Below are 27,383 nucleotides of genomic sequence, written 5' to 3'. Positions count from 1 at the left end.
TGTTCTGTGGTCCTAATTATGTGAGGCTCCACTGACTGTAGTACATGATTCCTGCTGAAAACTCTAGACCACTCCTTACCCTTCCGAAATTAATCTTGAAACTTAGAATTAATACCAGTACTTTTCGAACATTCTACGACTAATGTGTTTTCAAAACATGAAAGTGCAATCAAATTTTTTTTCAAAATAATAAAGAAAAGTTTTTGTATCATGGTTGGCATCTGATTAGTTACAGTCCACCAAATGATTAGAAACATTAAAATGATATAAGCCATAGTGCTGTAATATCCGGTTTGATATCATGAATGAGCATTTAAAGAGTTGTTATAACAATGCAGACAGTGGACTTGTGGATTAAGCAAGTGCTTGCTTGATGAAGGTAGTAGCATCTGTATCAAAATGTCACATTGGAATATATGAAAAGTTGACATGCAGTCAGTTCTGTATTCCTAATTCTGTTTGAAATGTAGTACTTGTTAAGATGGTACAGTGGTGAATATATGCACTGTCATGGATTGTCCTGCGGTGGATAAAGATGAAATCATCCCTAAGCCATAACGGTAGTGCTCTTATGTCTTCCAGGACAGAGTCTTCAATGTCTCCATGATTATGCAGAGAGGCAATTCCTGCATTTACTCTGCCATCACCCTCATGGAAACTGAGTCCCTTTTAGCCTTTCAATCATGATGTGCCTGTTGGTATAGAACCTTCATTAACTATCAGATCTATGATCATGTACATCATCATGACTGGGTGTTTACTCAGATACCTCCATGTTTATGTGTTTGGTGAAAAAAACACCAATTTCATCTCCTTGGGCACTTTGAAAAATGTTCAACTTTCATTAAATGGCAGTATCCATCAAAATATCAGATTTAATTTTGATAAAGTGACATTATTTCTTGCAATAATCACTAAAATGTCCAGAAGGCATGCTTTCTTGAATGGTAGGCGTACAAGTTTGGGCCAGATTGCTCTCCTATCATCAAGCTGTCACGAGCAGACGCCTAAATACTCTGCCAAGTATGAATACCATTACATGAAGTTTCTCTAGAAATCCTTCAATCGCTCATAATGTTAATTGCTCGGCATTGAGGTTCCTGTCATCAGTTTTTTTATTCTTCGTAAAAATGATATTTCTGACAACTCTATCCATTCTTCAGTCCATTCTTCAGGAATCTGTGTTTAACCAATTTGTCAACATTAAGTCATATAATTTAATTTGGACAAACTTAAATGCCCCAGCCCCTGGTAGGGCTCAATTAAGTGTGTGTTTTTTCTTTCAGTACTGGTGGGAAGTTACTTTTGAAAAGGGGGATTTAACTTCACTGGCCTCAGATCTTTTGAAATGACCGAAAAGCGTCAAATGTTTGATGTTTATAATCTCTGCACTTCCCAAAGTGTTTAGTATTGATTTGTGTGGTGGGTATTGATTGGACATTGAAGACATGGGGCCAGAAAGGTAGCTTGAAATTATCGGTGGGCTTGGAACGTGTACCATCTGCTAGTTATGGGCCTTGCTCCTTGTGTTGGAATGCAACCAGCCTTTAATCAATGGAAAGTAATTTTGGTGATATTGAAAATATCCCAAGTCGGAGTCTGGGATATCTCCTCGGCATGATCAATGGCACACGCCCGTGCCCGTAATTACTTGGCCATCCTCCACACATGAAATGCAATAGAAGCAAAAGCTTTCTACACCATGTCCACTGGCTTAAATTGGGCTCAAATGTGACTGAGTAAATTAAATTGATGGGTGAACAATGTTTCTGATAATCACGCTTATGGCCCAGGATGACAACGGCCCATAATGCACCATTCCTCTCTCTGGTTGATAAGAGGTTTCTTATCTGATAATAGTCAATGGTACTTTCATCGAGGCATTCTTTCTCCAATCTTTACCATCACATCCGTGCCTGAAACATACCAATAAGAAAATACAGGCTTTCATGTAGGCATATCTTATTCAAAAAAATGATTGAAACATTTTTGATATTATAACCATGTCACATGACAGACCAAAGCATTTCAAGTAAAAACTTGACATTTATTCCGCTTTATCTTGACCAGTAGGAGAATGGTCAAATTGTCTCAAGTATCCTGCATTCTGTCCTCTCTGGGCACATAACATCATTGTCTAGATATTTTCCAATTTAGTGATTGAAGTGGGCAGAGAGCAGACCCTAATCAGGGCGTTGATTCCCAGATTTAGCCAAGACAAGGTATTGGGTTCCGGCAGACCAAATACACTTTGCTTAAGACGGTGTTGAAGGCAAATCTACATCCCTTAGGAACGTCCTGAACTTCCACGGTATTTACTGTCCCAGGGAAGGATAGCAATTCAGAAAAGGAGCAATCTAATAGTGAAAGCCTAGCCAATGGAGGAAAGACCCTAATCACGTTTCCTTTAAAGAGATGTCTTGAAAAGAACTGGTCCAAGTGGGGTGATGTTTGTTCATTATGGAGTTAATGAAATCTCTGAAGGGGTTTTGTAACATTTGCTAGATGGCCAAAGTTCACCACTGCTTCAAAAGTGGATTTTATTTAGATAAACATTATGTGAATAAAGTATTTGTCATTGAAAGTGTAAAAAAAATCTGTTAGATGTTTGAACAGCTGTGGCTTGTGTAAGAACATAAATTGGTGAATGTGATGCATGATTGTAGAATGTGCTCAGTGAGCTTCGATTTGTGTCACTTCAGGATGGTACTGTTTGGTGGGTTTTGTTGATTACAGTGCTGATGAATTCCTGGAATTACTTATTGAATGTTATCATGCAGAGGAGATGGGGTGTCTGTTTTGTGATGTATCAATCACCACATAGTTCCTGTATCCACATCCGAATCAGGAGAAAATCTTGAGTAAGGATCTTGCAGGAGCATAATTTAAGTCAGGATCAAAACAAGGGCAGGTTCTACTCGTCAGCTGAATAGTACATTATGAGCCATTGTTTTACTTATTGAAACAGAATCCCACTGAAACTATGTAACACTCTCTCTTAAATCCTTCACTATGTATTGCTCAAGTAAATCCCCCCACCTCACAACTGAGGCATTGCTAAAAGTGAAGTGAGGCATTGCTAAAAGTGATTTAAATCATCCTCCACCTCACAAGTGAGGCATTGCTAAAAGTGTTGTAAATCGTCCCCCACCTCACAAGTGAGGCATTGCTAAAAGTGAATTAAATCGTCCTCCACCTCACAACTGAGGCATTGCTAAAAGTGATGTAAATCGCCCCAACCTCACAAGTGAGGCATTGCTAAAAGTGATTTAAATCGTCCCCCACCTCACAAGTGAGGCTTTGCTAAAAGTGATTTAAATCCTCCCCCCACCTCACAACTGAGGCATTGCTAAAAGTGATTCAAATAGTTCCCCCCAACCTAACAAGTGAGGCATTCCTAAAAGTGATGTAGATCGTCCTCCGTCTCACAACTGAGGCTTGGGTCAGGCTGTTAGCCATTTCATTCTTTATGATTGCTATATTGAGAATAACAAGTCCATTTGTAGTGCTCCAGATTCCTTTCACCAATTGAATGCTCATGGGGTGTGTACAGCCCAAGTTGCCTTGAGGCACTCGAAGGTAAACGGTCTCATTACCATCTCTTCCAACCGGGTACCCATTCTCTGCTAAGAGAACGGAGGCATATTTCAAACAAAGTCACATGGCTAAGGAGATACTGAAGACTGAGGCCCTGGAAACTCCAAGGACTCAAGCTGCTGAACAACGGTCACCCATCCAACTGCTCTCCGCGGCAGACGTTGCTGAACTTTGCCTGATTGGACCTGTGTGCTGTACGCATCACCACGTGCCACAATGTTCCTCTCATTCAAAAACACCTGGTCTTTAAGTGTTTGTGAAGGATGGCATTTTGTTAATGTCACCACATTCTTTACCGCTATCTTCTACTTACGACAGATGTAGGATTTTTATGCTCTCTATCACATTGACATTCAAATTTAATGGTTTTTATGTCAGAGAAATTAAGGTGGACTAGAAATATTTTTACTTTTGTTATTTGATGCTACCAACTATAAATGACTGATATCTAGAGACTAACAAAAACAGGATTTATTTTAATGAAATTTGTCAAAATATAGGGCGAGTGTTTTTCTACAAGTGTGTTGTGTTCACTAATGTGGTATCATTTGTGTATGATAATGAAATATTTGTGTTAAAAAGACGACTAGTGTCAGAAGCCTATCAGTATTTTGTGAGTTATGCAGAATTTATTGATTTGCTTTCCTGGTCTGTTAACAAACCTGTCAGATATCGAGAAGCCAGCTCTGGGCTACCAATCCCACAAATGGCAGAAACTGACCCCCTGTTGAACAAGTCTAGAATAATATTAAAACTTCTCTATTAACTGATTTCACCAACTCAGTTTCATCTATTGATTCTGAAATTGGAGAGGAGATTTTCATCTCCAAGGAAGTTCAGGAAACTTTGGTGGGACCGTGGTTCCGTGACAATTTGATACCATCGTTACAGTTTTTGAAAATGTGCTGGCCCATCTAGGAAGGTAGTCGTGTTAATGCAATTACTTGCAACGTCATGGGCATCAATTCGTAGAAAAATTTGTGTGATTTTCGTGCCTAAATCTACTTGTATCAGTGAACTTGGGGATTGGCCAGTGGTACGGACCTGAAAATGATATCACGGGACAATTACTAGAGAAATTAATGCAGGCAGGATCAATATCAAAAATACCCTGGAACTGCACCACTTGAGATCATTAGCAAATACAGCCCTTATCAGCAAATGGAGAATTTATTAAATAGGGTTTGTGCTATCCGAGGAAGAACATCTGATGTCCTGTATGGGGGCTGTGGAATTATCATCTCTTCAGCAGCATGGCACCCTGATGTGCATGTTTCATGCAGTCTGTCTATACACATACTCATTTGGATCTGATGGAGAACATCACACCACCCATGCTCACAGCTGGGACATTTCTTTTCTTACTTTTTCATTATGCTTCATGGATTTGATTGACAGGAGCCAAAAGCAACAATAAGAAAATGAAATAAAAAAAATTACATTTATCTTATTTGCCCAACAGCTCTATAGTTGATGGATTAAAAAAATATATAAAAAAGACACACATACAAAACATAACTGTTAATTATTTTAAATAATAATTGATAGAAAGTGTTGTGTATGATGTGTTTATTAATGTAGTCTCTGGCCACTACAAACACTTTGTAGAAAAACGCCTTGTCTGTTAGAGTGAGTGAGTTAAAATTTAAAGTCGCGTCAGCATTATTCCCTCTGTTAGAAGGAAATTACATCCTGCATGAACTGGTTCAGCATTTATTTTTACCTATTAGATCAAGCGACCCAAACAACTTCTGACAAACTACATGGGGCGATCGGGTAGCCTTGTGGTTAAAGTGTTCGCTCTTCACGCCGAAGACCCGGGTTTGAATCCCGACGTGGCTACAATGTGTGAAGCCCATCTCCCGCCGTGATATTGCTGGAATAAAACCACTCACTCACTCACTCACTCACTCACTCACTCACTCACTCACTCACTCACTCACTCACTCACTCACTCACACTCACTCACTCACTCACTCACTCACCACAAAATAGATTTGGTGGTTAGACTCAGTGACTTGGTTCATTGTGTGCGCCCTGATGGTTTGATCATTGTTCATAATATCAGTTCATGGTTTGTTTGGTCTGCTGTCATATAGCTAGAATATTGCTAAGTTCGACATTAAACAAACCGAATTGAGTTCCTACCATCACACACATTTGTTCTCAGTTTGTCTGTCAACATTCAAAATGGCACTTTCTTTCTTTGCAGTTTTTTGTTTGGTTGAAATGTAATCTTATAGGGTGAAAAGTTTGGAATTTCAGATAAATTGTAACCACCTCCCTCTAGGTCCTGAATGCTTTGTGAGAAGTAACCCTTCCAAACAGCTTCTGTGTAGGGACAATGTTCTGGAGGATTTCCACCATGTTTAACAGCAACATGGAAGATAAGATTTACCTACATATCTGTAGAGCAATATGTGCAGAGAGGATAGTTGGCTTGGCTTGTCAAATGTCCTGTGTATTTGATCAAGTGACTGGACAAAACAGATATTTTCATAAGTGTGATATTTCGCAAAAAAATCCTAATGTTCTATTTACTATATATTTTCTCCAGATCTGCAGATGAAAGTAGTTCCAGCATCAAGTGTCTTTTAACTTGAGTGAAATACAATATTTTGTTTTCTTAGCCATATGGAATTTCATCACTATATACATGAGACAATGCCACATTAAGCTCAATGCCTCTAACCTTAATTCTATGTTTGAATAGCAGTTGACCACCACTCCTCTATGAGGTTCTAATGATAATCATCCCATTGTCTGAGAAGGAATTAAGAGTTAGTCTTGTTATGTAAGAGAGATCCCGAGTTGCATCATGTTCAGAGGGGCATCACTGAGGATGACTAAGTGGAGGAAATCTGCTCTTGAGCACGAGTAATCTGTCCTGAAATGAATAATGGTGTACAAGTTGGTAAATATGAATCACTTTGGTGAATCAGAACTTGACACAGAGCCATAGTCACGCCATGCTGCTGCCACCTCTCAGGACCACTGACCTGGAGCCTGGAAACCGCCGTCAGTGTGGTGTGCACCTGGAGAGTCCCGGCATGTGCACGTCCACTTGTCAAAGAAGGTCACGTGTACATTAGAATCAAGTATACTTTTGTAGGTTTGTAATCTACTAAAGAAATAAAATGAAAAAAAATAATCTTTCCCCGTCTTCAAAACATGTCATTCAAATTGATACAAGCAAGCAAATTAGGCAACTGCTCGCACATAGCAGTGCATATGTCCACACTTGCCGACATGCACACCACTCTGCTAAGACATTACTAAGCAAATACTGGTTGGCAGGCTCACCAAGCCGTTTCTTCACATCCTTTTTGTTATCAAAAATTGTAAATGGTGTTATGGTTCAGGGGAGAACCTATTAAATTTCTTTTTGGAGGGTTTGTATTTTAAAAATACCTGAAGGCAGACGGGGGAGAAAAAATATATATATTTTTTTAAATTTTAAAAATTCAGTGACTAAATTTATTATGGTACTACATTGTGCATAAAGCCATATTCTCTTTCATATTTACTATAGACACCTTATTGAGTTTATTTTGATGATAAAATGCTGTACTTAAGCTTCAGCTGAATTTGCTTGATTGAGAGTGAGAGAATAAACACAGTGAAGACATGGTTTTATGTTTTTTTTATGGGATGCGGTGTGAATGTGTAAAACATGACAGGCTGATCTTTTACAAGTAATTAGTTGGTCTGGCTTAATATAAAAAAAGGTAAGAATGAGAATTTCAAATATAATTTTTGGCCAGGTATCATATTGTAATCAAGGCCTTTTCTAGATAATCCTATTGCAGCCTGTACATGATGACATGATGCAGACGACTGATTCCGTAGCTTCATCTGACAGATTATCGATCAGCATAGATTAGATGTTGTGGCCAGATGTATAACAACACTCCAGCTTAAACTTGGCAAAGTGGCAATTTTGTCTTTCTACGAATGAAATGAAGGTTAAAATTGTACTTTTGGAAATGACATAACTTTTGTCACAGACTGGTAAATGTACTTATATTGATATATTTGTTACACTTATCAAATCCTATATTCATTAATATGTTCAAGTGAAGATATGGTCACAAATTATCACAGAATCACAATTATACGCCCAGCATGATTGTGTCATAACTTTGAGTTATCCAGACATTCGAGATAGCGAGGCATGGGAGAAAGTAGCAGTATTATAGATCTATAGTGATATGATTGCATACACGAGAAATTAAAAACGCAACACGTGTATGTGATGACAAATTGAAATCTATTTCCCTGGCAATGATCAACAACAATTTTGACAAACTATGTACAGTGTTCTTGTGTTACTCGTGGGATGCACAAAACAATGTCTTCATGTATCAGCCATCAGTAGCGATCATGAAAACAGCCGGGTGACTGGCACGTGATCTTGGTATTGAAGAAAACACACTTTTCAAAACTGTAAATGTGGCAAATGCCAAGTTTCATGTAAATGTACAAAATTCTATAGTAAGGTTGGGAGTCCAAGGTTTGAGATAGCACTATATATTTTTGTCTCGAATTTGCGATAAGAGGTCAGATTTATATGTATTTATATCGTGAGGTGGTTAAGACCTGGGAATAGGTTCGAGTTATCGGTTCATTTGAGATAATGGGTCCGACTGTATATCTCATTGTGCAGTCATTCTCTTCAGTTGAAATTAAACCAACATTTGAAATTCATAACTATCACTGAAATATCAGTCATATTACCCATGCTTCACGATAAACCAGAAGAAAGAGCATTCTTCGCGCTTTAACTACCGTAAGTCTGTGTTAAAAAAAGGAAAGTTACGATTATTGTTGTGCAAATATCACATTTTGGAATCATTCTCAGTATTTTTATGTGCTAGTCTTTAAAATAAACCATGTATCTAGTTTAGTTAAAGTAACCTTGGAGATTTTTAAGTTAAATCAATGTTTTATGTCATTTGGGGATTGTTAGGTAGTTCAGGGGTTAGGGTGGTCACAAGGCAGACTCAAGGCCTGGCACTGATTCCCCATGTGGGTACAATTACCGGAGGTTCATTCTCTCCGATTGTACTGCAGATTGTTAGATTGATGTTAAACCTGTCAAGTTATTGTTGTGCCAGCTTGCATTGTATTCATATTTAGTGGTGATACTCCCCTAATGCTTGTCATCACGCAATTCTACAAGATGTTGGTGCCATTAACTGTCATCACTATCATAATATATAGTGCATACAGTTTGAAATGGCTGGAACCTTAGGCCACAAGGAAATCATTACTAGAATCTCATCCAAATTTATCGTTGAGGCATTTTATTTAATTTGTTTCAATATTATTATTTTTAAAAATGGTTAAGGCACCTGTGGACATTAACAGTCAACGGATGTGATTCACAGGAAGCTTGTATGCTTGGTAGGACTACAGATATGGTGAATTTCATCAAATTAGGGAACACACAGTGATTTTCTTTGAATCTGGACAGGACCACCTCTGTGCTCTAGTAGTAGTGGCATGTAAGTGCCTTTAATATTTCCTTTAAATTTAAGAAACTTTTCAGTTCGTTGACTTTGTGTTCTTAGTCTGGTGATTTGCGAAACATAATATCGTGACAAGTGTATCAAGATACGTATCACATCATGACCTTCCGTATCCTTGCACTGCTACTTCACCAGACAAGGGTAGCTTGAAGACTTGGAATTCGTATTGTAGTCAAGGGAAAGTATGCTGTATGTCCACAACAGTGAATGACATTTTACAAGAGTTGGTATAAAAAAAACATAGTGGTGAAATTTAATTTGAAACTTTGAATTTGTTTAAGGTTTGAACCAAGGAAATTAGAAATATTTAGAACCTACGAGGTCCACCATCAGCCCATTTAACACTGGTACATTTAGATCTTCAAAGGAAAAACATTTTGGGTTTTGTGAGTTGAAACAAAGTCGCAGAATGTTAAAAAAGAACATGATTACTTTTGGTTAATTGAATAATTATCATTAGAATAAAAACTTGCAATGTATAATAACAAATACAAAGGTTAACCTCGTAAAGACATTGCTTGGTTGCGCCTGCCTTCCAGTGTTTGCTTTGTGATGTCTTGGCAGAGTGTGTGCAGGTCAGGACATGTGTACCAGTGTGTCCCAGCCTGATTTGATGGGTACTTATAACAAGAGAACCCTATTTTGAAGTCCTAGATATTGAGATGAAAGTTCCATGATAAGTTGTCAGGAACACACATTGGCCCATATCAACAAAAACTAGCCTAAACTTGATTGTTGTGTGGAAGTTAGTACGTAGGACTTATGATCATGGTTGTGAAGTATACAACAATAATATATGCGATGGATCACCAATGACTTCATGAAATAGCTTTAAGACATCAGACCAGAATTAATGCTTGTAACTCACTTGGCAAGATCTAATGCTGAGGAATATTCAAGTTATCACATTTGTTTAGAAGTTAAGATGATGCAAGGTTTAAGTTTGAAGTTTTGAAAATGGCCCCAAACACGTGTAAGTTAGTGTAGGTTTGCCGCAAGTTGTAATGGAATGAGTGAGTTGGGTTTTACACCACTTTGAACAGTATTGAAGTTTTGTCAAGGCGTGTCAGCTTAATATGGGACAACCATGAAGCTCTGGGTTAGAATAGGCCTTCAGTAACCATAAAAGGCGACGATGCTTGTTGGAAGAGGCGACTAATTGGATAGGTTGGTCAGGCTCGCTGACTTGGTTGATGCATGTCATCGTATCCCAATTCATTGGATTGTCTGGTCCAGTCTTTTTTTTTTTATAAAGACCGCTGTGATATAGAAGGTATATTGCTGAGTGCGGCATTAAACAACAAACAAACAAACTTAATGTGGGAAAATAGCCTGGAGTGAAGCAGGTCTGAAACCTTCGAAAATTTGGTGAGACCAGCAAGCAAGGGTGTTGTGCAGACAAACCAAAAAAAACATAATTGGGGAGAACCCGGATTCGAACCCACTGTCACAGGTTTCTGGTGTGCCGAGGGAAAGTTGTCATGGACTGTACTCTGTGGCTGTAATGTACTTTGTTTTGCTGTTATGTTTAGGATTGTTCAGGCTGTTAAGTTTGTTAAATGTTATGAAGCTGAAGATATGAAAGTTTAAAGTTGGTAGTTTTGTAAATGACCCCACCACCTGCAAATTGGTGGATTCTTTTCCCTGTTTTCAGACTGTACTTTATGGCTGTAATGTACTGTGTTGTTTGTTGTAATGGAGGTTGTGTTCTGTGAAGTACTGAATGAAATAGTTTATGCTCTGCTTTATAACCCATGTGACACCATGGTGAAACTATCACACATCACTGATAAGAGCAGGGCAACTTTACAGCAGGACAGATGGGGAAACATTATGGGATATGGGATAAGTGCAGCTGAGATTTGCCTGTCTATGGTATCCTAGCAACCAAAAGCTATGGGATTGAGTCACCTGTGTCTATGTCTCAGCCGTTTTGATTGGACCAGATGTAGACTTGATATTTCTATCAGATCTTTTTATTGGTTGATTGGTTTTGCAAGGAGGAACCTAAGGCTCATTTCTGCTTCTTAATTTATTTGCATAAGATCTCCAGCAAAACCCTATTATACTGATTTATGGTGGTAGTGGTTTCCAACCAACGTGTCTACGCATTGTTCTAGCGCCGACCTGCCAAGCGTGCATGATTCAAGGTAGGCTTGAAAGCTCATATCCTCACTGTTGGGACATTGTTTCATGAAGTAATTGCGGCTTGTCAAATTCACCATTTGTCTTCTCACATCATGTTATGTTATAGTTTTTATGAATTATACCGTCTACTGATTAAGTAATTATAGTTCATGACAAAGCTTTCCTGTTCTTCGATGTAGGTTATTTTTTCCACTCGCGAATCGATTTCTAGTTTCTTCAGCCATTTTCCCCCAGTCTTGACATTTGTACTTAATGGGTTTAATGTTTAAGTATTAATACCTCATCAGTTTAGGATTTGGTTGTTTTTTGTCTTCTTCCACCAAAAAGGGATTCATTAGCATTGCATGGTAGGAGCGTTGCTATGTGATGGGCACCATTACTCTTTGAACTTATATTCTCTCTCATATCCCAGCAACTTGAATGGAATCAAAAAACGGTTAGTGGCCAATGTAATGATTGCAAGCTTAAGGTTTAATTGTACATGTTATGAAATTGGAGATACATTGCTGATGGTAAAATCCTTGTATCTTAACAGAAATTTAAGAGCAAAGTCATGTAGTTTATTTGTTGGATATTTAGTTTCAGCTAACTGCTTTACTCCCCACTTGAACCATCTGCACTTGTGCTAGCAGACAAAGTCTCTGTCACAAGCAAACTCAAAGAGATTGAAACTACAGCCTTTTCAGTCTCTGTATATATTTTTCACTTATGAAAGAAATAGAGAACATAATCTGTGATGTCCTTCTCTATTTAGTGAGACAAAAAAATCTATTCGTGATCAAAGTGACCATCATATAGTGTATTAATTGTTATTATGTTTTAGAATATGCTCTTTGAAGTTTTTTCTGATGACAAGAACATCAGTGACATGCTTTTCCACACACAAATCAGGATGTGGCATGGGTAGTCTAGTTGTTAGGGTGTTTGTCCATCTTGCCAAAGACCTGAGTTTTATTTTCTCAGGGGGACAGTTTGTGAATCCAGTTACAGGTGTCCCCTCCCTTGGATTGGCTGGAATATATCTTAAGTGTTTTTAAAAAACAACACTCATTCACAAACCTATTATTGCAGTTCTAACAAAGACAAAACCTACACAGTTATAATATAGTGAACACCAGGTGTCCCCCCCCCCCCCCACACACACACACACACACACACACATACTGCTGATGTCCTTCTCTGCCAGTTGTAACAAAGTTGGATAACAATCTTTAGATGAAGACATTTAGTTTGAATGTAGCTTATCTCTTACATTTAATTAGAATCTGAATAGTAAATCTTCAGCACTGTTCCCAAATCAGGTAAGGCAGACATGTTTATTACCTGGCTGAAGAATTCTATTTGCATATTAGCTCAATAAATCTGATCACATGATAAAAAAGTTTACCGATACTGTTTGCATTATTTTTTGGCTTGACTTTGAAGCTAGCTCCAGGTTGTTGTGGCAGATGTACTGAAGGCTTTGCGGTGTTTGACATGACCAGGATAGAGGGGGATTATTTTGTGAATGTTGCTAGGGCATTTATTGCAGCGTTTGTTGACCTAGGGATAAAATACCAGTCGGGCTTGTTTGAAGAAATAACATGGTTAATACAGCAATTCCACGGCCACTGTCATCGCAACTTAGCCAGGAGATGCAACTTTGAAGAAGGATATGAAATAGTGTTTTTTTCTCACTTTGTTTTATGTTGTGTTTTTGATCTCACCTCTTTCAAGTTAAATTCAAACACGGAACTACAAAAAAATAAAAAATATAAACAAGTTAATTTGTTTATGTTTTGAATTACCCAGTACCACTTATGAACATTTTTGCAGATTAGATATTTTTTCTGTTTTTCTTTTTGTCAAACATTCCCTTTTTATTTATTTCTTCAGATTAAATATCTTACATGGGTTAGCTTTTCTGCCATGATATGTGCATGGAATAGACATAATAAACTCTAACTTTGAATTAGAGTCCTGCAGTCTTGGCAGTTGAAGATCTGTTGACAATGGCTAATATCATCCAAAAATGTTGTCATGTTGGTATTTTTGAAATCGTATCCTTCTTTAAAGACGAATGCTTAGTCAAGTGAGATTCTTAGAAATTATCCCGAGAACAGAAGGGGCAGGTAGAATTAGCTTGGAAGTAAACATAAATGTAACATGAATCATGAGCACATCACCTCATCATGAGTGATGAAGCTGTGGCAACAAGTTTGCAGGACCTGTGTGTAGCATTGGTAGAGGTATTGGTGGCACTGCGTGAAGACGAGGCAGGACACAGACAAGTTAAACATCTAAGAAATGCCAACAAAATTCTAAAGTAGCTTTTGCGATTGAAAGTCTTTACTAAATGTAATCCGTCTTTGATATGAGTAAAAAGTTAGACATGTCAACAGTTGACCTCTGCATTGGTTGTCATGACAGCCAGGTTCCAAGCTGTTATCCTCAATGGCTGTTCCCAAGGGAAAGAAGTTAATGGATGTCAGAGTCTACAGCTCTCCACACAACCATGTCAAACTTAGGCTAGTGTCCTTGATAAGAAATTTCAAACTCATAAACATGGAGCTTAGCAAAGTCAAGTTAGGTAGTAAATTGTCACAGGTAGTAAAGTTGTCCAATAAACCTAAGAATCAGGCCTTGATCTAACCCACTGCCAAGTGCTCTCTACAATAAAGGCACATACACCTGTAAAACTGATAAAATTCAACATTTCATTGTGGCCTCTTAGGGTTTTTGCTTAAGGTAACACAAATAATTTTGTATTTTACATTTTCTTATTCTACAAAATATAAATATGACTTTGTGACTTTGTGAATAGTTTGTATTTAGCATATGAACTGTTAATGAATAATGTAAAGTATGATTTTCAGATGTTGATATTTCATAAGAAAATGCAAAAAATGGTAGAAAACTGCTGAAGGTCAATATGCAAATAATTTTATGACCTTTTAAATCGCTATTTCACATTATGTTTTATATCTGACGTACATGTGAATACTGTGAATTTAGTAGAAAATTGCCACAACCTCAACAAGGCCTCTGTATGTCAGATTCCACCCAATGTTTTGGGGCAGTTGATTGTCTGATTTTATCGTGGATTTATTGGCCAAAGTTACAACAAGGCTGATAACATAACAAGCCTTAAATTACACATCCTCGGCTGATGGTGGGCCTTGTAATTCCCCCTGGATGTAACATCACGAATTACATAATTTACATGATAGTGTCACATCTGAATAGGCCATTCTTTCATTGCGAGCCAGGTTTGATATTGACAGTATTAGAATATCTTGTGAACATTATGGTGTGGAATATGGCAAATTGTGTGATAAATGGATGCAGCATTCGGTGAAATTGACCAGACTGCCTGCTAGCATATCGAGCAAGTTGTGATGGAGTGCTTTGATGTGTAAGTATTGTGGTAGGACAAATATTGTGATGCTTGGTGTTCATCATTGTCACTGGTCACGTATAGATGAGAAGTAATGACTCGGGTATTTCAATATTGCTCATTGGTTAAATACATTAACTAGTTACTGCTGCTAAGTACTTCTTTCAGGACTAAATTTGTCAAATGTGTTGGTTAATTGACTGAGAGACAACTGTCGGTTGATCCCACTGAGGCTTCAGGCATCCCCTTTGTCTTGAAGAGTTTGGGAGAAATTCTGGTTTCTAGGAACCCAATGCTTATATCACACTTCCAGTGTGAAGAGATCCTTTGCAAACAGAATTTATATGCCAAACAATTGCAGGAAATCTCAGCAAGAGTTTTGGTTGGAACAGTCATTTTCAGGAATGCCCATATCTTAGGACGTTCCAGCCTCTTAGTGCAAACTGGGAAATATTTAACAGCAAATAGAAGTAGTACAGCTTTCATCCGTTTGATTTTTTACCAGTACAATTTATATGTGGTCTTGTAGTGATGACAATGATACTGGAACTATTGTATCACCAAGGCCATGGTTCTGCAGCGTCTCCTGGGGAATTTGGACAGTTGTTGGCAATTTGTAGTATCTCCTTCAGGGATTTAACTTCTTAATGTTAACATTTTGTGACCCATTGTCCCTGTCTTTGCCATAACCAACAGTCCCTTGCAGCAAGGCGACACTGGCCAGACATATTGGTTTGCATGTTCCTCGTGCTCAGGGGGTAAATATGAAAAACTGCTTTAGTGAAAAATACAGCTCATGATATTTTTATGGTTTATAATATGTGAAAAAATGTTTAATAATTTGAAGGTTTGACCTCAGATGTGCTCTATTCATAATGCAATGCTGTTGAGAACTTAAAGACAGATAATTATAGCAAAGCTTTGGAGTTCCTTCCCTTCCTAGAGTATTCTTCAAAATACAGCAAGGCTTTATAATGAAACAGGAAGGTCGTTATTTCTTTTCCAGGGCTTGACTTTGTATATTCAGCATCTGATTGGGATGATGGTGGTGATGATGATGATGATGATGATGATGATGATGTTGATGACTTGACTGACCCTCACGTTTTTTATTGCAGGACTATGAGTTTATCAAGACCGGGGTGTATGTTATCGCAGCGACTGTCCAGAACGAGTATGGAGCTGTACACGAGAACATCACCGTGGTGAGTGTATACATGTCTATTTTCAGCGGTGTACACTCCAAGCCCGATGTCTCAGATTCTCCTTCAGAACAGATAGTACCATTGGAATTAGAAGTATTTATTTCACCACCTTTGATACTTTTGTTACAAATAGAGATCTGCACGATGGTTTGGCCAATTCTACCAAATGTCACTTTCTAATCAGATTTATCCTTTCTGTTTATTTTGTTTATGTCCACCAGCCCCTTATCACAGACACAGAAATAGGTAGGCTGGAAGCACGGTAGTCATGAAGAAGGGACAACTTGAGGTTCTTAAGTAGGGGTGTATGTAGCCATTTTGACTGAATGTTGTCTGATATGAGGCACTGACACCATCGATGAAATCGGTCAGCCAGCATGTTGTTGTCTTTTCTCTTGTACAAATATACCCAGATTTTCCAGATTCTTTGTCAGATGCCCAACATATGGCCACACACAATCATGAATGTGTGGACACTAAAACCCTGACTCGGCAGTTTATCATTTATTGTTGTATGGACTGGCCTAGAGTAATAGAAGACTTTGTGTAGAAACATGTGGCTAAATTAGTCCAAGAAAATAATCATATGACAATTACATTAATGGCATATGTAGGACCATTTGGTTTTCTGTTAACTGCAGGTGTCCGTCCATTGGGTTGTTATCTTTTGTGGTGTTCCACTCACTTTATCATGGACATACCACCAGGTGTTGGGGTATGTGGACATACCACCAGGTGTTGGGGTATGTGGACGTACCACCAGGTATTGGGGTATGGATGTACCACCAGGTGTTGGGGTATGTGGACGTACCACCAGGTGTTGGGGTATGTGGACATACCACCAGGTGTTGGGGTATGGACGTACCACCAGGTATTGGGGTATGGACGTACCACCAGGTGTTGGGGTATGTGGACGTACCACCAGGTGTTGGGGTATGTGGACGTACCACCAGGTGTTGGGGTATGTGGACGTACCACCAGGTGTTGGGGTATGTGGACGTACCACCAGGTATTGGGGTATGGACGTACCACCAGGTGTTGGGGGTATGGACGTACCACCAGGTGTTGGGGTATGTGGACATACCACCAGGTATTGGGGTATGTGGACGTACCACCAGGTGTTGGGGTATGTGGACATACCACCAGGTGTTGGGGTATGTGGACGTACCACCAGGTATTGGGGTATGGACGTACCACCAGGTGTTGGGGGTATGGACGTACCACCAGGTGTTGGGGTATGTGGACGTACCACCAGGTATTGGGGTATGTGGACGTACCACCAGGTATTGGGGTATGGACGTACCACCAGGTGTTGGGGTATGTGGACATACCACCAGGTGTTGGGGTATGTGGACATACCACCAGGTGTTGGGGTATGTGGACATACCACCAGGTGTTGGGGTATGTGGACGTACCACCAGGTGTTGGGGTATGTGGACGTACCACCAGGTGTTGGGGTATGTGGACGTACCACCAGGTGTTGGGGAATGTGGACGTACCACCAGGTGTTGGGGTATGTGGACGTACCACCAGGTGTTGAGGGGTATGGATGTATCACCAAGTGTTTAGGGGTATGGATGTACCACCAGGTGTTGGGGTATGTGGACATACCACCAGGTGTTGGGGTATGTGGACGTACCACCAGGTGTTGGGGTATGTGGACGTACCACCAGGTGTTGAGGGGTATGGATGTACCACCAGGTGTTGAGGTATGTGGACGTACCACCAGGTGTTGGGGGTATGGATGTACCACCAGGTGTTGGGGTATGTGGACGTACCACCAGGTGTTGAGGTATGTGGACGTACCACCAGGTGTTGAGGTATGTGGACGTACCACCAGGTGTTGGGGGTATGGATGTACCACCAGGTGTTGAGGGGTATGGATGTACCACCAGGTGTTGGGGGTATGGATGTATCACCAAGTGTTTAGGGGTATGGATGTACCACCAGGTGTTGAGGTATGTAGACGTACCACCAGGTGTTGAGGTATGTGGATGTACCACAAGGTATCGGGGTTATGGACGTACCACCAGGTGTTGGGGGTATGGATGTATCACCAAGTGTTTAGGGGTATGGATGTACCACTAGGTGTTGGGGGTATGGATGTACCACCAAGTGTTTAGGGGTATGGACGTACCACCAGGTGTTGAGGGGTATGGATGTACCACCAGGTGTTGGGGGTATGGATGTACCACCAGGTGTTGAGGGGTATGGATGTACCACCAGGTGTTGAGGGGTATGGATGTACCACCAGGTGTTGAGGGGTATGGATGTACCACCAGGTGTTGGGGGTATGGATGCACCACCAGGTGTTGGCATATGTGGACGTACCACCAGGTGTTGAGGGGCATGGATGTACCACCAGGTGTTTGGGTGTATGGGTGTACCACCAGGTGTTGAAGTACTACCAAGTGTTGGGGGGTATGGACGTACCACCAGGTGTTGAAGTACCACCAGGTGTTGAAGTACCACCAGGTGTTGAGGGTATGGACGTACCACCAGGAGTTAGGGAGTATGAACATAACAACACCACGCCAAGCCACGCCACACCACGTCAGGCCCACCTCCGTGGTCTAATGGTAGAGCGGAAGGTCCTGGGTTCAATCCCCGTGCGTATCATGGACTGGTTGGCCCTGAGTCAGTATACTGTGTCTGAGTGGGGTATTCAACTGCAGCCTGGTATCTCATTGGGCTTGCACTATAAAATAGGCATTAGTCGAGACTAATACAAGCACCACCACACCACACCACGCCACGCCACGCCACGCAACGCCACACCACTGATCTAGGACAGATTTAGAGTAGGACATCTACAACCATCCTAACCTGCTAAGAATTATCATTTCTTTCCAACAAATATTTCAGTGCTTCCAAATATTTACAGATGAGTAAACTTCAGGTACAAGATAAAGTGAGTGGGAAGATGAAGTGTTAAGACATATGGGGTGAGAGACAAGCATGAGGGGTGAGGCATGGGGGTGGGAGACAAGCATGAGGGGTTAGGTGTGAGGGGTGAGAGACAAGCATGAGGGGGTGAGGTATGGGGGACAAGCATGAAGGGCTGGGGGTTAGGTGTGGGGGACAAGCATGAGGGGCTGGGGTTAAGGCATGAGGGGTGAGAGACAAGCATGAGTGGGTGAGGCGTGGGGGACAAACATGAGGGCCTGGGGGTGAGGTGTGGGGGACAAGCAAGAGGGTGTAAGGGGTTGGTGACAAGCATGAAGGCTTTTGGGTGAGGCGTGAGTGGGTGTGGGTGGGGCATGAGGGGGTGGGGGACAAGCATGAGGAGCGGGGAGACAGGTGTAAGGGGGGTGAGGAAGGGGTACCATGTATATGAAGGAGGGGAGGAAATGAAAACAAACTGTGAGAGGGCTGTGCGGGGACCCTGTGGCTATTTGTGTGCACACACCACAGACATCAAGACATGCAGAGAAAGCTCAACTCAAATGCCAAATTGAAGATGTACTTGGCTAGGGAAAAGAGAGAAATGTCAAGCTGTCGACTGTTTGAGGGAGAGTGATATTTATATGAAACTGTTACTTGGATGCATATTACCTTGTATCATGTATTAGGTGCATCTCATCTTTGTTCTTAACAACTGGATGTAAATACTTGTGATGGCGATGGCTGGTGGTGGACTGGGTGAACCTGGGACGAATGAATATGTTCATCATCACAAATTTGTTGGGAACTTAGAAACTAGGGTTTGGTTTGTTTGTTGTTTAATGCCGCACTCAGCAGTATTCCAGCTATATGACAGTGGTTTGTAAATAATCAAGTCTGGACCAGGCAATCCAGTGATTAATATCATGAGCTTCGATCCACGCAATTGGGATCGATGACATGCATCAACCAAGTCAGCGAGCCTGACCACCCGATCCCATTATTCAAGTGCATTATTGAAGTTTAAAATAAACTGATAGGAATATATAAACTTACAGCAGTTAGGAAGGTGTTGAATAGTTTTGGGAAAGGCATTATTAGTGTAGCTCCTGTTGTGTTTGGGGCCTCACTCCACATAGCCATCTTTGGGCTATGGTGATCACATATTCTATCATAGACTTACGGTAGTTGTAGACCCAAGATCGCTTTGTGGAACAGAACGCTGTTCAGTTCATCTCAGCCGGAAAGATGAGTATTGAACAAATCAGTAGTCTCCAGTGTAGCTCTCAAGAGATGGATTCGTAAAATTGTCCTTATCTGCCCAAAGTTTATCTGAAATTGGTGTCAATCACAAACTTGACCGTAGTACATTCACATTACTCTATCAATCTTGTGATCTATTTCTAAAGGAACTCTTCAAAGTCAGTGGCAGCAGGTGATGAATGCTTGTATGGGAGAACCTGTAGAATGGTTTCCTTGGCCATGATTGTTTATTATGACTGTGGTATGTATTGGATGGTCAAAATGGTAGCTGAGTGTGAAAAGCTAGAAGAGCTTCACTAGTTAAAGCTCCAGGATTGTTTTTGTGACTAAAATGGAAATTTGATGGTCAAAATGGCAGCAGAGTGTCAAAAGCTAGAAGAGCTTCACTGGTTAAAGCTCCAGGATTGTTTATTGTTTAATCCCATGTTTGTAAAACGTTGACACATTAAAACTAAAACACTTTAAGAAACCAAGTTTAAATATTCTTCCAGTTAAGGACAGCTAAACCATATGCCATACTAGCAACAAGTGTGGTGAAGAACAACTGGACCTTAAGATCTTTAAATATTGTGAGACGAGCTCAAACTGTGTAATGTATTAGATGTCATATCAAGCGGATTTTGCCGTAGGGTAGTTAGCTGCCTAGTCCATCATTAGGCCCATTGTAGCAGTGGGAAGTGAATTGCCTTGTGTTTGCACTGTGCTTACGATGGCGTTGTTTCCAGTAGTCATCACGTGAGTCATTTCAGCTGGGAGGAAATGAATGTCCAGTCATGTAATCTTGTAATTAATTGATGATCACAAAAAAACCAGCCTGCTCCATTAGCTTTATGAATCTAGTGCCTGTTTCAGAAAAAGTTTTGTTTTACAGTTCCAGTGTAAAACGAATGGGAGTGTGTGCTGCAATCTGATTGGTTGGAGCGTTGTAAATGAGATTCCAAGCCTGTAAATTTCCTGTACTGTTCACTGTGTATGAATACATTTCTTGATAAGCATAACCTGGGAACAAGAATACTTGTCCACAATATTACATTTGATTAATACTACGGCTGGGCTGGTTACTCGAGTACTTGGGACAGTTAGGTCCTGAGTAGGATCCAGGTACCCACAGGACTACCTGGACCTGTGGATAGTCACGTGATATATTCTTAAAATACAGTAACATTAACAGTTGCTTATGTTTACATTTCTTTCTGACAATGCATGCATTGTTTCTGACTTTCATAAATTAAAGATAAAACTTCAGTTGACTTTGGTGTATGTGTGATCTAATCGATTTATATGTGTATCTAAATAGTTAGTATTTGCTCCCGTAAAACAGTTCCCAATCAGACATTATGTACCCAACTCTTGAGACCTACAGCAAGGATCTGGGTAGGTTCGGGTAATAGGGGGTCGAGTACCCCAGAACATGTCATATTTAAAGTGAATGGATTTAAAGTGTAGACAATAGAGCACTTTCAAAACAGGTATTTAAAAAAATGGATTTGATGTAATATATAGCCCCCCCCCCAAGTGTTTTTCCAAACTGTGCCTCTTGTCTTGCGTGCATGATTATCATCTGTTTGAAGCTAGATTGTCAGTTCCTTCGATTCTGCAACATCTGAACAGTTTACAGCTCAATTAAATATTGATGCACCACAATGGTTGTATTAATGAGCAGATCTTGAAAAATTTGTTCCAATTAACAAAGACATTGAAATCCAATGTGCACTTCTAAAATTGAGTTCACCAAGTACAAAGGGGCACAATAGTAATTTTGTTTTATGACAAAAATGCTTGCCTGAAATAAACAATTCTGTTCTTAATGCCACAGGTATTGTTTATTTCCTTTTGGAAGATTATGCATTGCTTGATGTATCCAGTGCACTTAGGTTCTGAAAATAAATGGACATTTCTCTGAACTAAACATCCTGCTGCTAATAGCTTGTCTTGAAGGAGAGAGACTTGTGTCTTGTGAGGAGGACAATCAGTCCGACATTAGGCCACTACCACAGATCGGGATGTATTTACAGCCATAAGTGCTCTGTAATTATGTCAGGACAAGAGAAGTGAATGCTAGGCTATTAATATTCTGGTTTAATCATATTATTTGCAATATGTGTCATGTGTAGCCTTGTCGCCAGCATATTGCCATCCGTTTCAATGGGTGTTGAAAAGATGGATTGGTTTTGAATGTGTGAGTTGGCTTTTTTGGCTTTTAGGTCAGCTAGGCGGTGATAATGGAGAAAACGTAAATACGTTTCAGGTGTTTTGTCGATCTTCTCAGGTTACATGTTTTGCAAAGCAAGCATTTGATGTCTTTCTGAAAGTTATTGAAATGTTGCTTCAAATTGGATTATAGGTGTTGTTGGAAATAGAAGAAAGTTGAGAAGTTCTATTTCTGAGTGGACTTATCAATGTTTGAAAAGGACAAGACCGTGTCCTCGAATATGATGTTTCCGTTGTCCTGCTTTTTTTCCGTTGTCCTGCTTTCATGATCTAGGCTAGAGACTCCACTCTACATTATCAAACTGTTGTTTTTCCAGTAGGTTTTATTTGTTATTTTTGTTGATGTATCAGGAAATAGTGTCTGTCCATCTGGTAACGTTTTCTGAAAACTTACCAGTTTTCCATTATTGATGTCAAAGGTTTATCTCAGGGCTGCATGATTGAGGCAGCTGCCCACACCTGGAGTAAATGGATGTTTTATTCTTGAAAGAACTCAGTGTTGAAGCTGTTGTTATACCCCCGACATTTTGTCGGGGGTATATAGTTATACCAAGGTTCCATCCGTCCGTCCGTCCAAAAACTTTGTCCTCGCGATTTCTCTGAAACTTTTCAGGGGATTCATCTCAAACTTAGTACATATAATCTGTGTCATATGGAGGGGTGCAGTCAAAAGAAAAAAATTGTTTTTATTAATTTTCCATTTTTTTATGAATTTTTCAAACCCTAACGTCCGTCCGAAAACTTTGTCCGCGTGATTTCTCTTAAACTATTCAGTGGATTCATCTCAAACTTAGTACATATAATCTGTGTCATATGGAGGGGTGCAGTCAAAAGAACAAAATTGTTTTTATTAATTTTCCATTTTTTTATGAATTTTTCAAACCCTAACGTCCGTCCGAAAACTTTGTCCTCGGGATTTCTCTTAAACTATTCAGTGGATTCATCTCAAACTTAGTACATATAATCTGTGTCATATGGAGGGGTGCAGTCAAAAGAACAAAATTGTTTTTATTAATTTTCCATTTTTTTATGAATTTTTCAAACCCTAACGTCTGTCCGAAAACTTTGTCCTCGGGATTTCTCTTAAACTATTCAGTGGATTCATCTCAAACTTAGTACATATAATCTGTGTCATATGGAGGGGTGCAGTCAAAAGAACAAAATTGTTTTTATTAATTGTCCAAACCCTAAGTGGCTAACCCATGCTTGTCAAAAGAAGCGACTAATGGGATTAGGTGGTCAGGCATGGTGACAATCGTATCCTAATTGTGTAGGTTGATGCTCATGATGCCAGTCTCTGGATTGTCTGGTCCAGACTCGATTATTTACAGACTCTTGTCATATAGCTGGAATATTGCTGAGTGCATCGTTAGACAAGAAACAAACAGTAAGAGCAGAATGAACTTAGGTTTAGGTGGTGACAATGTGTGGCATTGCTGATTGTAGGTCATCCTCCTTGGTGTGGAGTAATTGTTGCTGATGCTGTTCACCTCTGCTGTAGTTGTAGCTGAAACAGACCCAATTATCAACAGTTTGTATGATGTTGATATGGAGAAAAACAATGTTCACTTCACTCTTCTACTATTTGAAACATTTTCATGTGTTGTCAGGTTGTCATGGAACAGAGACTTGGTGATGTCACTTTTGACCTTCATGAAGACTCAGACAGCAGTGTCCTCCAAACCCATGAACCTGTCAAGTTTCTGGTTACCCTGGAAACCACAGAGCGCCAACATACCTTTCTCCGAGTCAACTTTGGGATTGGTGAAGAAAAGAAGATGTCCTTGAGGGAGCAGAAGAACAGGAGCCAAGAGAACGACAAGAATGTTCTTGACGATAGTCCTTCCCTTGATGGTTTTGGTCTTGCTGCCAGCTATGGTGAGGGCTGCAACCTCAGCATCATCTTCCAGTACACCTACGTCCTGGAGGGCACCTACATGCCCCAGATCCATGTCTCCAGCAATGTAGGCTACCTGAAGATGGCTCTTCGGCAGGATCTCATCATCCAGAATGAGCTGTCTGGACCCAGATTGCAGTTTGAAGAATTTGTAATGGTGAACCGGACTGCACTGTTTCTACTTTACTTCACAAAATCTTCTGTGAATCTGAGCGTGGTGTGGACAATATTTGACAGAGAGAAGTCAGTGGTTGATAACTTCACAACCTCTCATGCCCAACTGTACTATAATTTCACAGAAGCAGGGCAATATGAGTTGTCAGTCACAGCTTCCAACAGGATCAATTCTGTGTCAACAGTTAAGAAAATCCTTGCTCAGACTGTAATATCAGGTCTTTCAATAACTTGCCACCCACACATTTATGTCCGTCGTGGGCAGGAAATCACCTGCACTGCAGAAATCGATTCAGGGAGTCTTGTCACATTTGCATGGAACTTCAAGGACATGACAGCGAGCAAAAAAACAGATGGAAATCTGAAGTCAACTGTTGCTCATTCATTCCACCAAGATGGAGTATATTATGTCAGTGTCATGGCTTCAAACTATATCAGCAGGATGATTGCCCATTTAGAACAACCAGTATATGTGGAACAAGAAATCAAGTCAGTTGACATTTTCTCACAAGATCAGCTTGTCAACCAAAAGGGACTCTTCTTCATTCGTCCAGCTTGCAAATGTCAAGTAAATGTTCAGTTTGATTTTGGTGAGGGTCGGAGGAACTATGACATGGACTCACCTCTGGATCTGTACATCTACAGAGCTTATAACTTCACCTCACCAGGTGTATATAACGTTACTGTCTTTGCTTTCAACAATATTTCCAATGCTTCCAACAGCTTGCAAGTGAGAGTGTATAACCCTGTCAGGAGGTTCAACATCCAACTTCAAGGTCATGCCATTAAAGGGTTGCCAACCGTGTTTGTTGCCAAGAGTGAAGGTAATTAGAGTGTTACCTAAATATCAAAACTGTTTGACTAGCTTGTGCAGAGAAAATATATAATGTCTGTCATAACAAATTCGTGAGCATGGTACAGGAACTGTTTTTAATGGAAATTAGCTAAGTTGGCATCTGTCTGAACAAAGACTGCCTGGACCACAATGTCTTAGGAACATTAGAAAAATGATCTCTCCAGGTGGCCATTGAAGCAAGATGGAGTGACGCAGATTTAGATCTCATGTCTCTTAGTGTGAATAAATAAACTACACTTTCACTTCATTTCATATTACAAACTTCTTGTTCAAATTTGTATTGATGACCTTCTGTTTTCACAAATAGTGGTGTTCATCAAACAATCATTACTTGGATCAAACAGACACCAGAAATTGTGAATCACATTAAACCAGTTTTATGCTCCTAGTAGGGGCAAGTTCATTTACCGTATTTTCTTGAGTATAGTGCGCACCCATGTATAATGCGCACCCCCCTCTAGCGGGTTCAATATTTTGGAAAAAAAGAAATTTGAATATTATGCGCAGAAAAAAATTACACCGTACCCTTTCAGCGAAGTCCGCCAAACGAACGGGTGATGAGAAACCTCGTCGGTACAAATTCGAAATTTGAGATAAAAAATCACCAGACATGTTTATTTACCGTTTAAATAGTATTTATTGTACTGCTAGGCATTGTTTTATATCCAGGGATTAAGATTACCTTGTGTTTTTTCTTGTAAACTAAGCCGGAAACAGCAATCAGCTGTACACACGTTTTCTTGGAATCGACCGGTGATTTGGTCAAGACACACCCAATGATATAACTTTATAGGATTTTTAATGCAAGGATCGGCAACAATCGTATCTGAAACTATTTTTTTTATCAGGAATAATATTTTCCATTATTTTCTTAATTATATGTAGCCTTTACTAAACATACTTAAAATAATAATAACCCTAAGCGAAGCAGCTGATCGCTATTCCCCGGGTATTATTTTTTACATGGAACCAGTCTGACCAGTCACCGTCAAGGCTCACGCGCACGTGATCGCGTGATCGTGAAAATTTCATGTTGACATAGAATCGTCAAACAAAAACAAATATGACTTTTAACGAGTCAAAGTATGTCATTTATGATATATGTATCCATTCTCTGTCAACTAAAGATCGTTTCAAGGCGTCAATAGCGGTATTCTGACCGTGGTTGCTGAAATTAATAAAAACAATATTAAAAGGATTTTTGAATAAAATTAATGAAATAAGTTACAAACATAAGTCCAGATATACAAAGAACACTTTTTATAGCCAGACAGTGTAATTACATGATTATTTTGCGTACTTCAGTATGGATTTGTTGACATTGTATTTCCGCTGTTTCGTGCTCACCGTAATGTCTTTCTAGAGGGAAAAAAACATCCAAACTCATAATTCGTGTATAATGCGCACCCCCTTCTACACAGCTGTGTTTTTTTCGAAAAAAAGTGTGCACTATACTCAAGAAAATACGTTAGTGCTTAGGTGCACTGCCTAACACAGTGTAAATTAGGCTACAGTTTAATATACTTATGAAATACTTATGTTGTTGTCTGATGTTGTCTGTGAGTAATAGATGCTTTGGCATTGAAGACATATTCTCATGGTTCAGTACAAAATTAAAATTAAAGCATTTATTTCTACTTTTTGACAGAAATTGACAATTTTGACACAAGGGTAGTACATTTTCCCTAAACTTAAGAAGTCTAGTATCTATATCATGATGTCAAATCATTTCTTAGATCCAGTGGTTGTATTTTTATCAGTGCATCTTCATTGCATCATCAATGTTTTGTTGAGATGCAGTAGTTTTATATAGCAGAGCAGAGCATCTTTATCAGAGCAGATACATCAAATTGAAACCATTACTTGACCATCACTTTCTGTTGATGCTTCAGGGCAGATATTGAACAGGAAAGAATTCATCTACAGATGGTTGTTTCCTGGCCAAGTGACAAGAGAGACGTTGATTCCGATGGCCCAGTTTGTCTTTGATGATGTTGGAACATACTACATGAATCTTACAGTGACAGTCCAAAATATGGGTAAGTGTGACACTGACGCCGTCAGATGGTGATTATGTTGCAAACAGGACACCTCACACTTGTGGGACAAGCTGATCGATGTCTTTGTGCTCCATGCTTACAGGTGCCTACAATAGGCATTGGGGAGCCATGCATAATTGCCTGCAGTGCCTACTACTCTCATTAGTAACCTGGAACCCCTTTGAGACACAGGTTAGAATAGG

The 27,383-nt window shown here is 39.8% G+C and overlaps 1 protein-coding gene across 3 annotated transcripts in view; it reads left to right on the top strand.

The window, feature by feature from the left end:
* Window positions 1-27,383, top strand: part of LOC124127667 (polycystic kidney disease 1-related protein-like) — a 239,132-nt gene that overhangs the window by 85,089 nt on the left and 126,660 nt on the right. For 2 of the 3 annotated variants that reach the window (XM_048387457.1, XM_048387453.1), the window contains exons 7-9: window positions 15,771-15,857; window positions 23,825-25,109; window positions 27,034-27,180. In XM_048387457.1, coding sequence (XP_048243414.1) covers window positions 15,771-15,857; window positions 23,825-25,109; window positions 27,034-27,180 — 1,519 coding nt within the window. Of the gene's footprint in view, window positions 1-11,260; window positions 11,279-15,770; window positions 15,858-23,824; window positions 25,110-27,033; window positions 27,181-27,383 lie in introns of those variants that run through there. The other variant, XM_048387467.1, reaches the window with a different exon arrangement.

This window comes from Haliotis rufescens, unplaced genomic scaffold (genome assembly GCF_023055435.1).
Source record: "Haliotis rufescens isolate VD_foot unplaced genomic scaffold, xgHalRufe1.0.p SCAF_10, whole genome shotgun sequence".
NCBI lineage: Eukaryota > Metazoa > Mollusca > Gastropoda > Lepetellida > Haliotidae > Haliotis > Haliotis rufescens.
The sequence above is the reverse complement of the archived record's forward strand: the minus strand, read 5'-3'. Positions and strand labels throughout refer to the sequence as shown.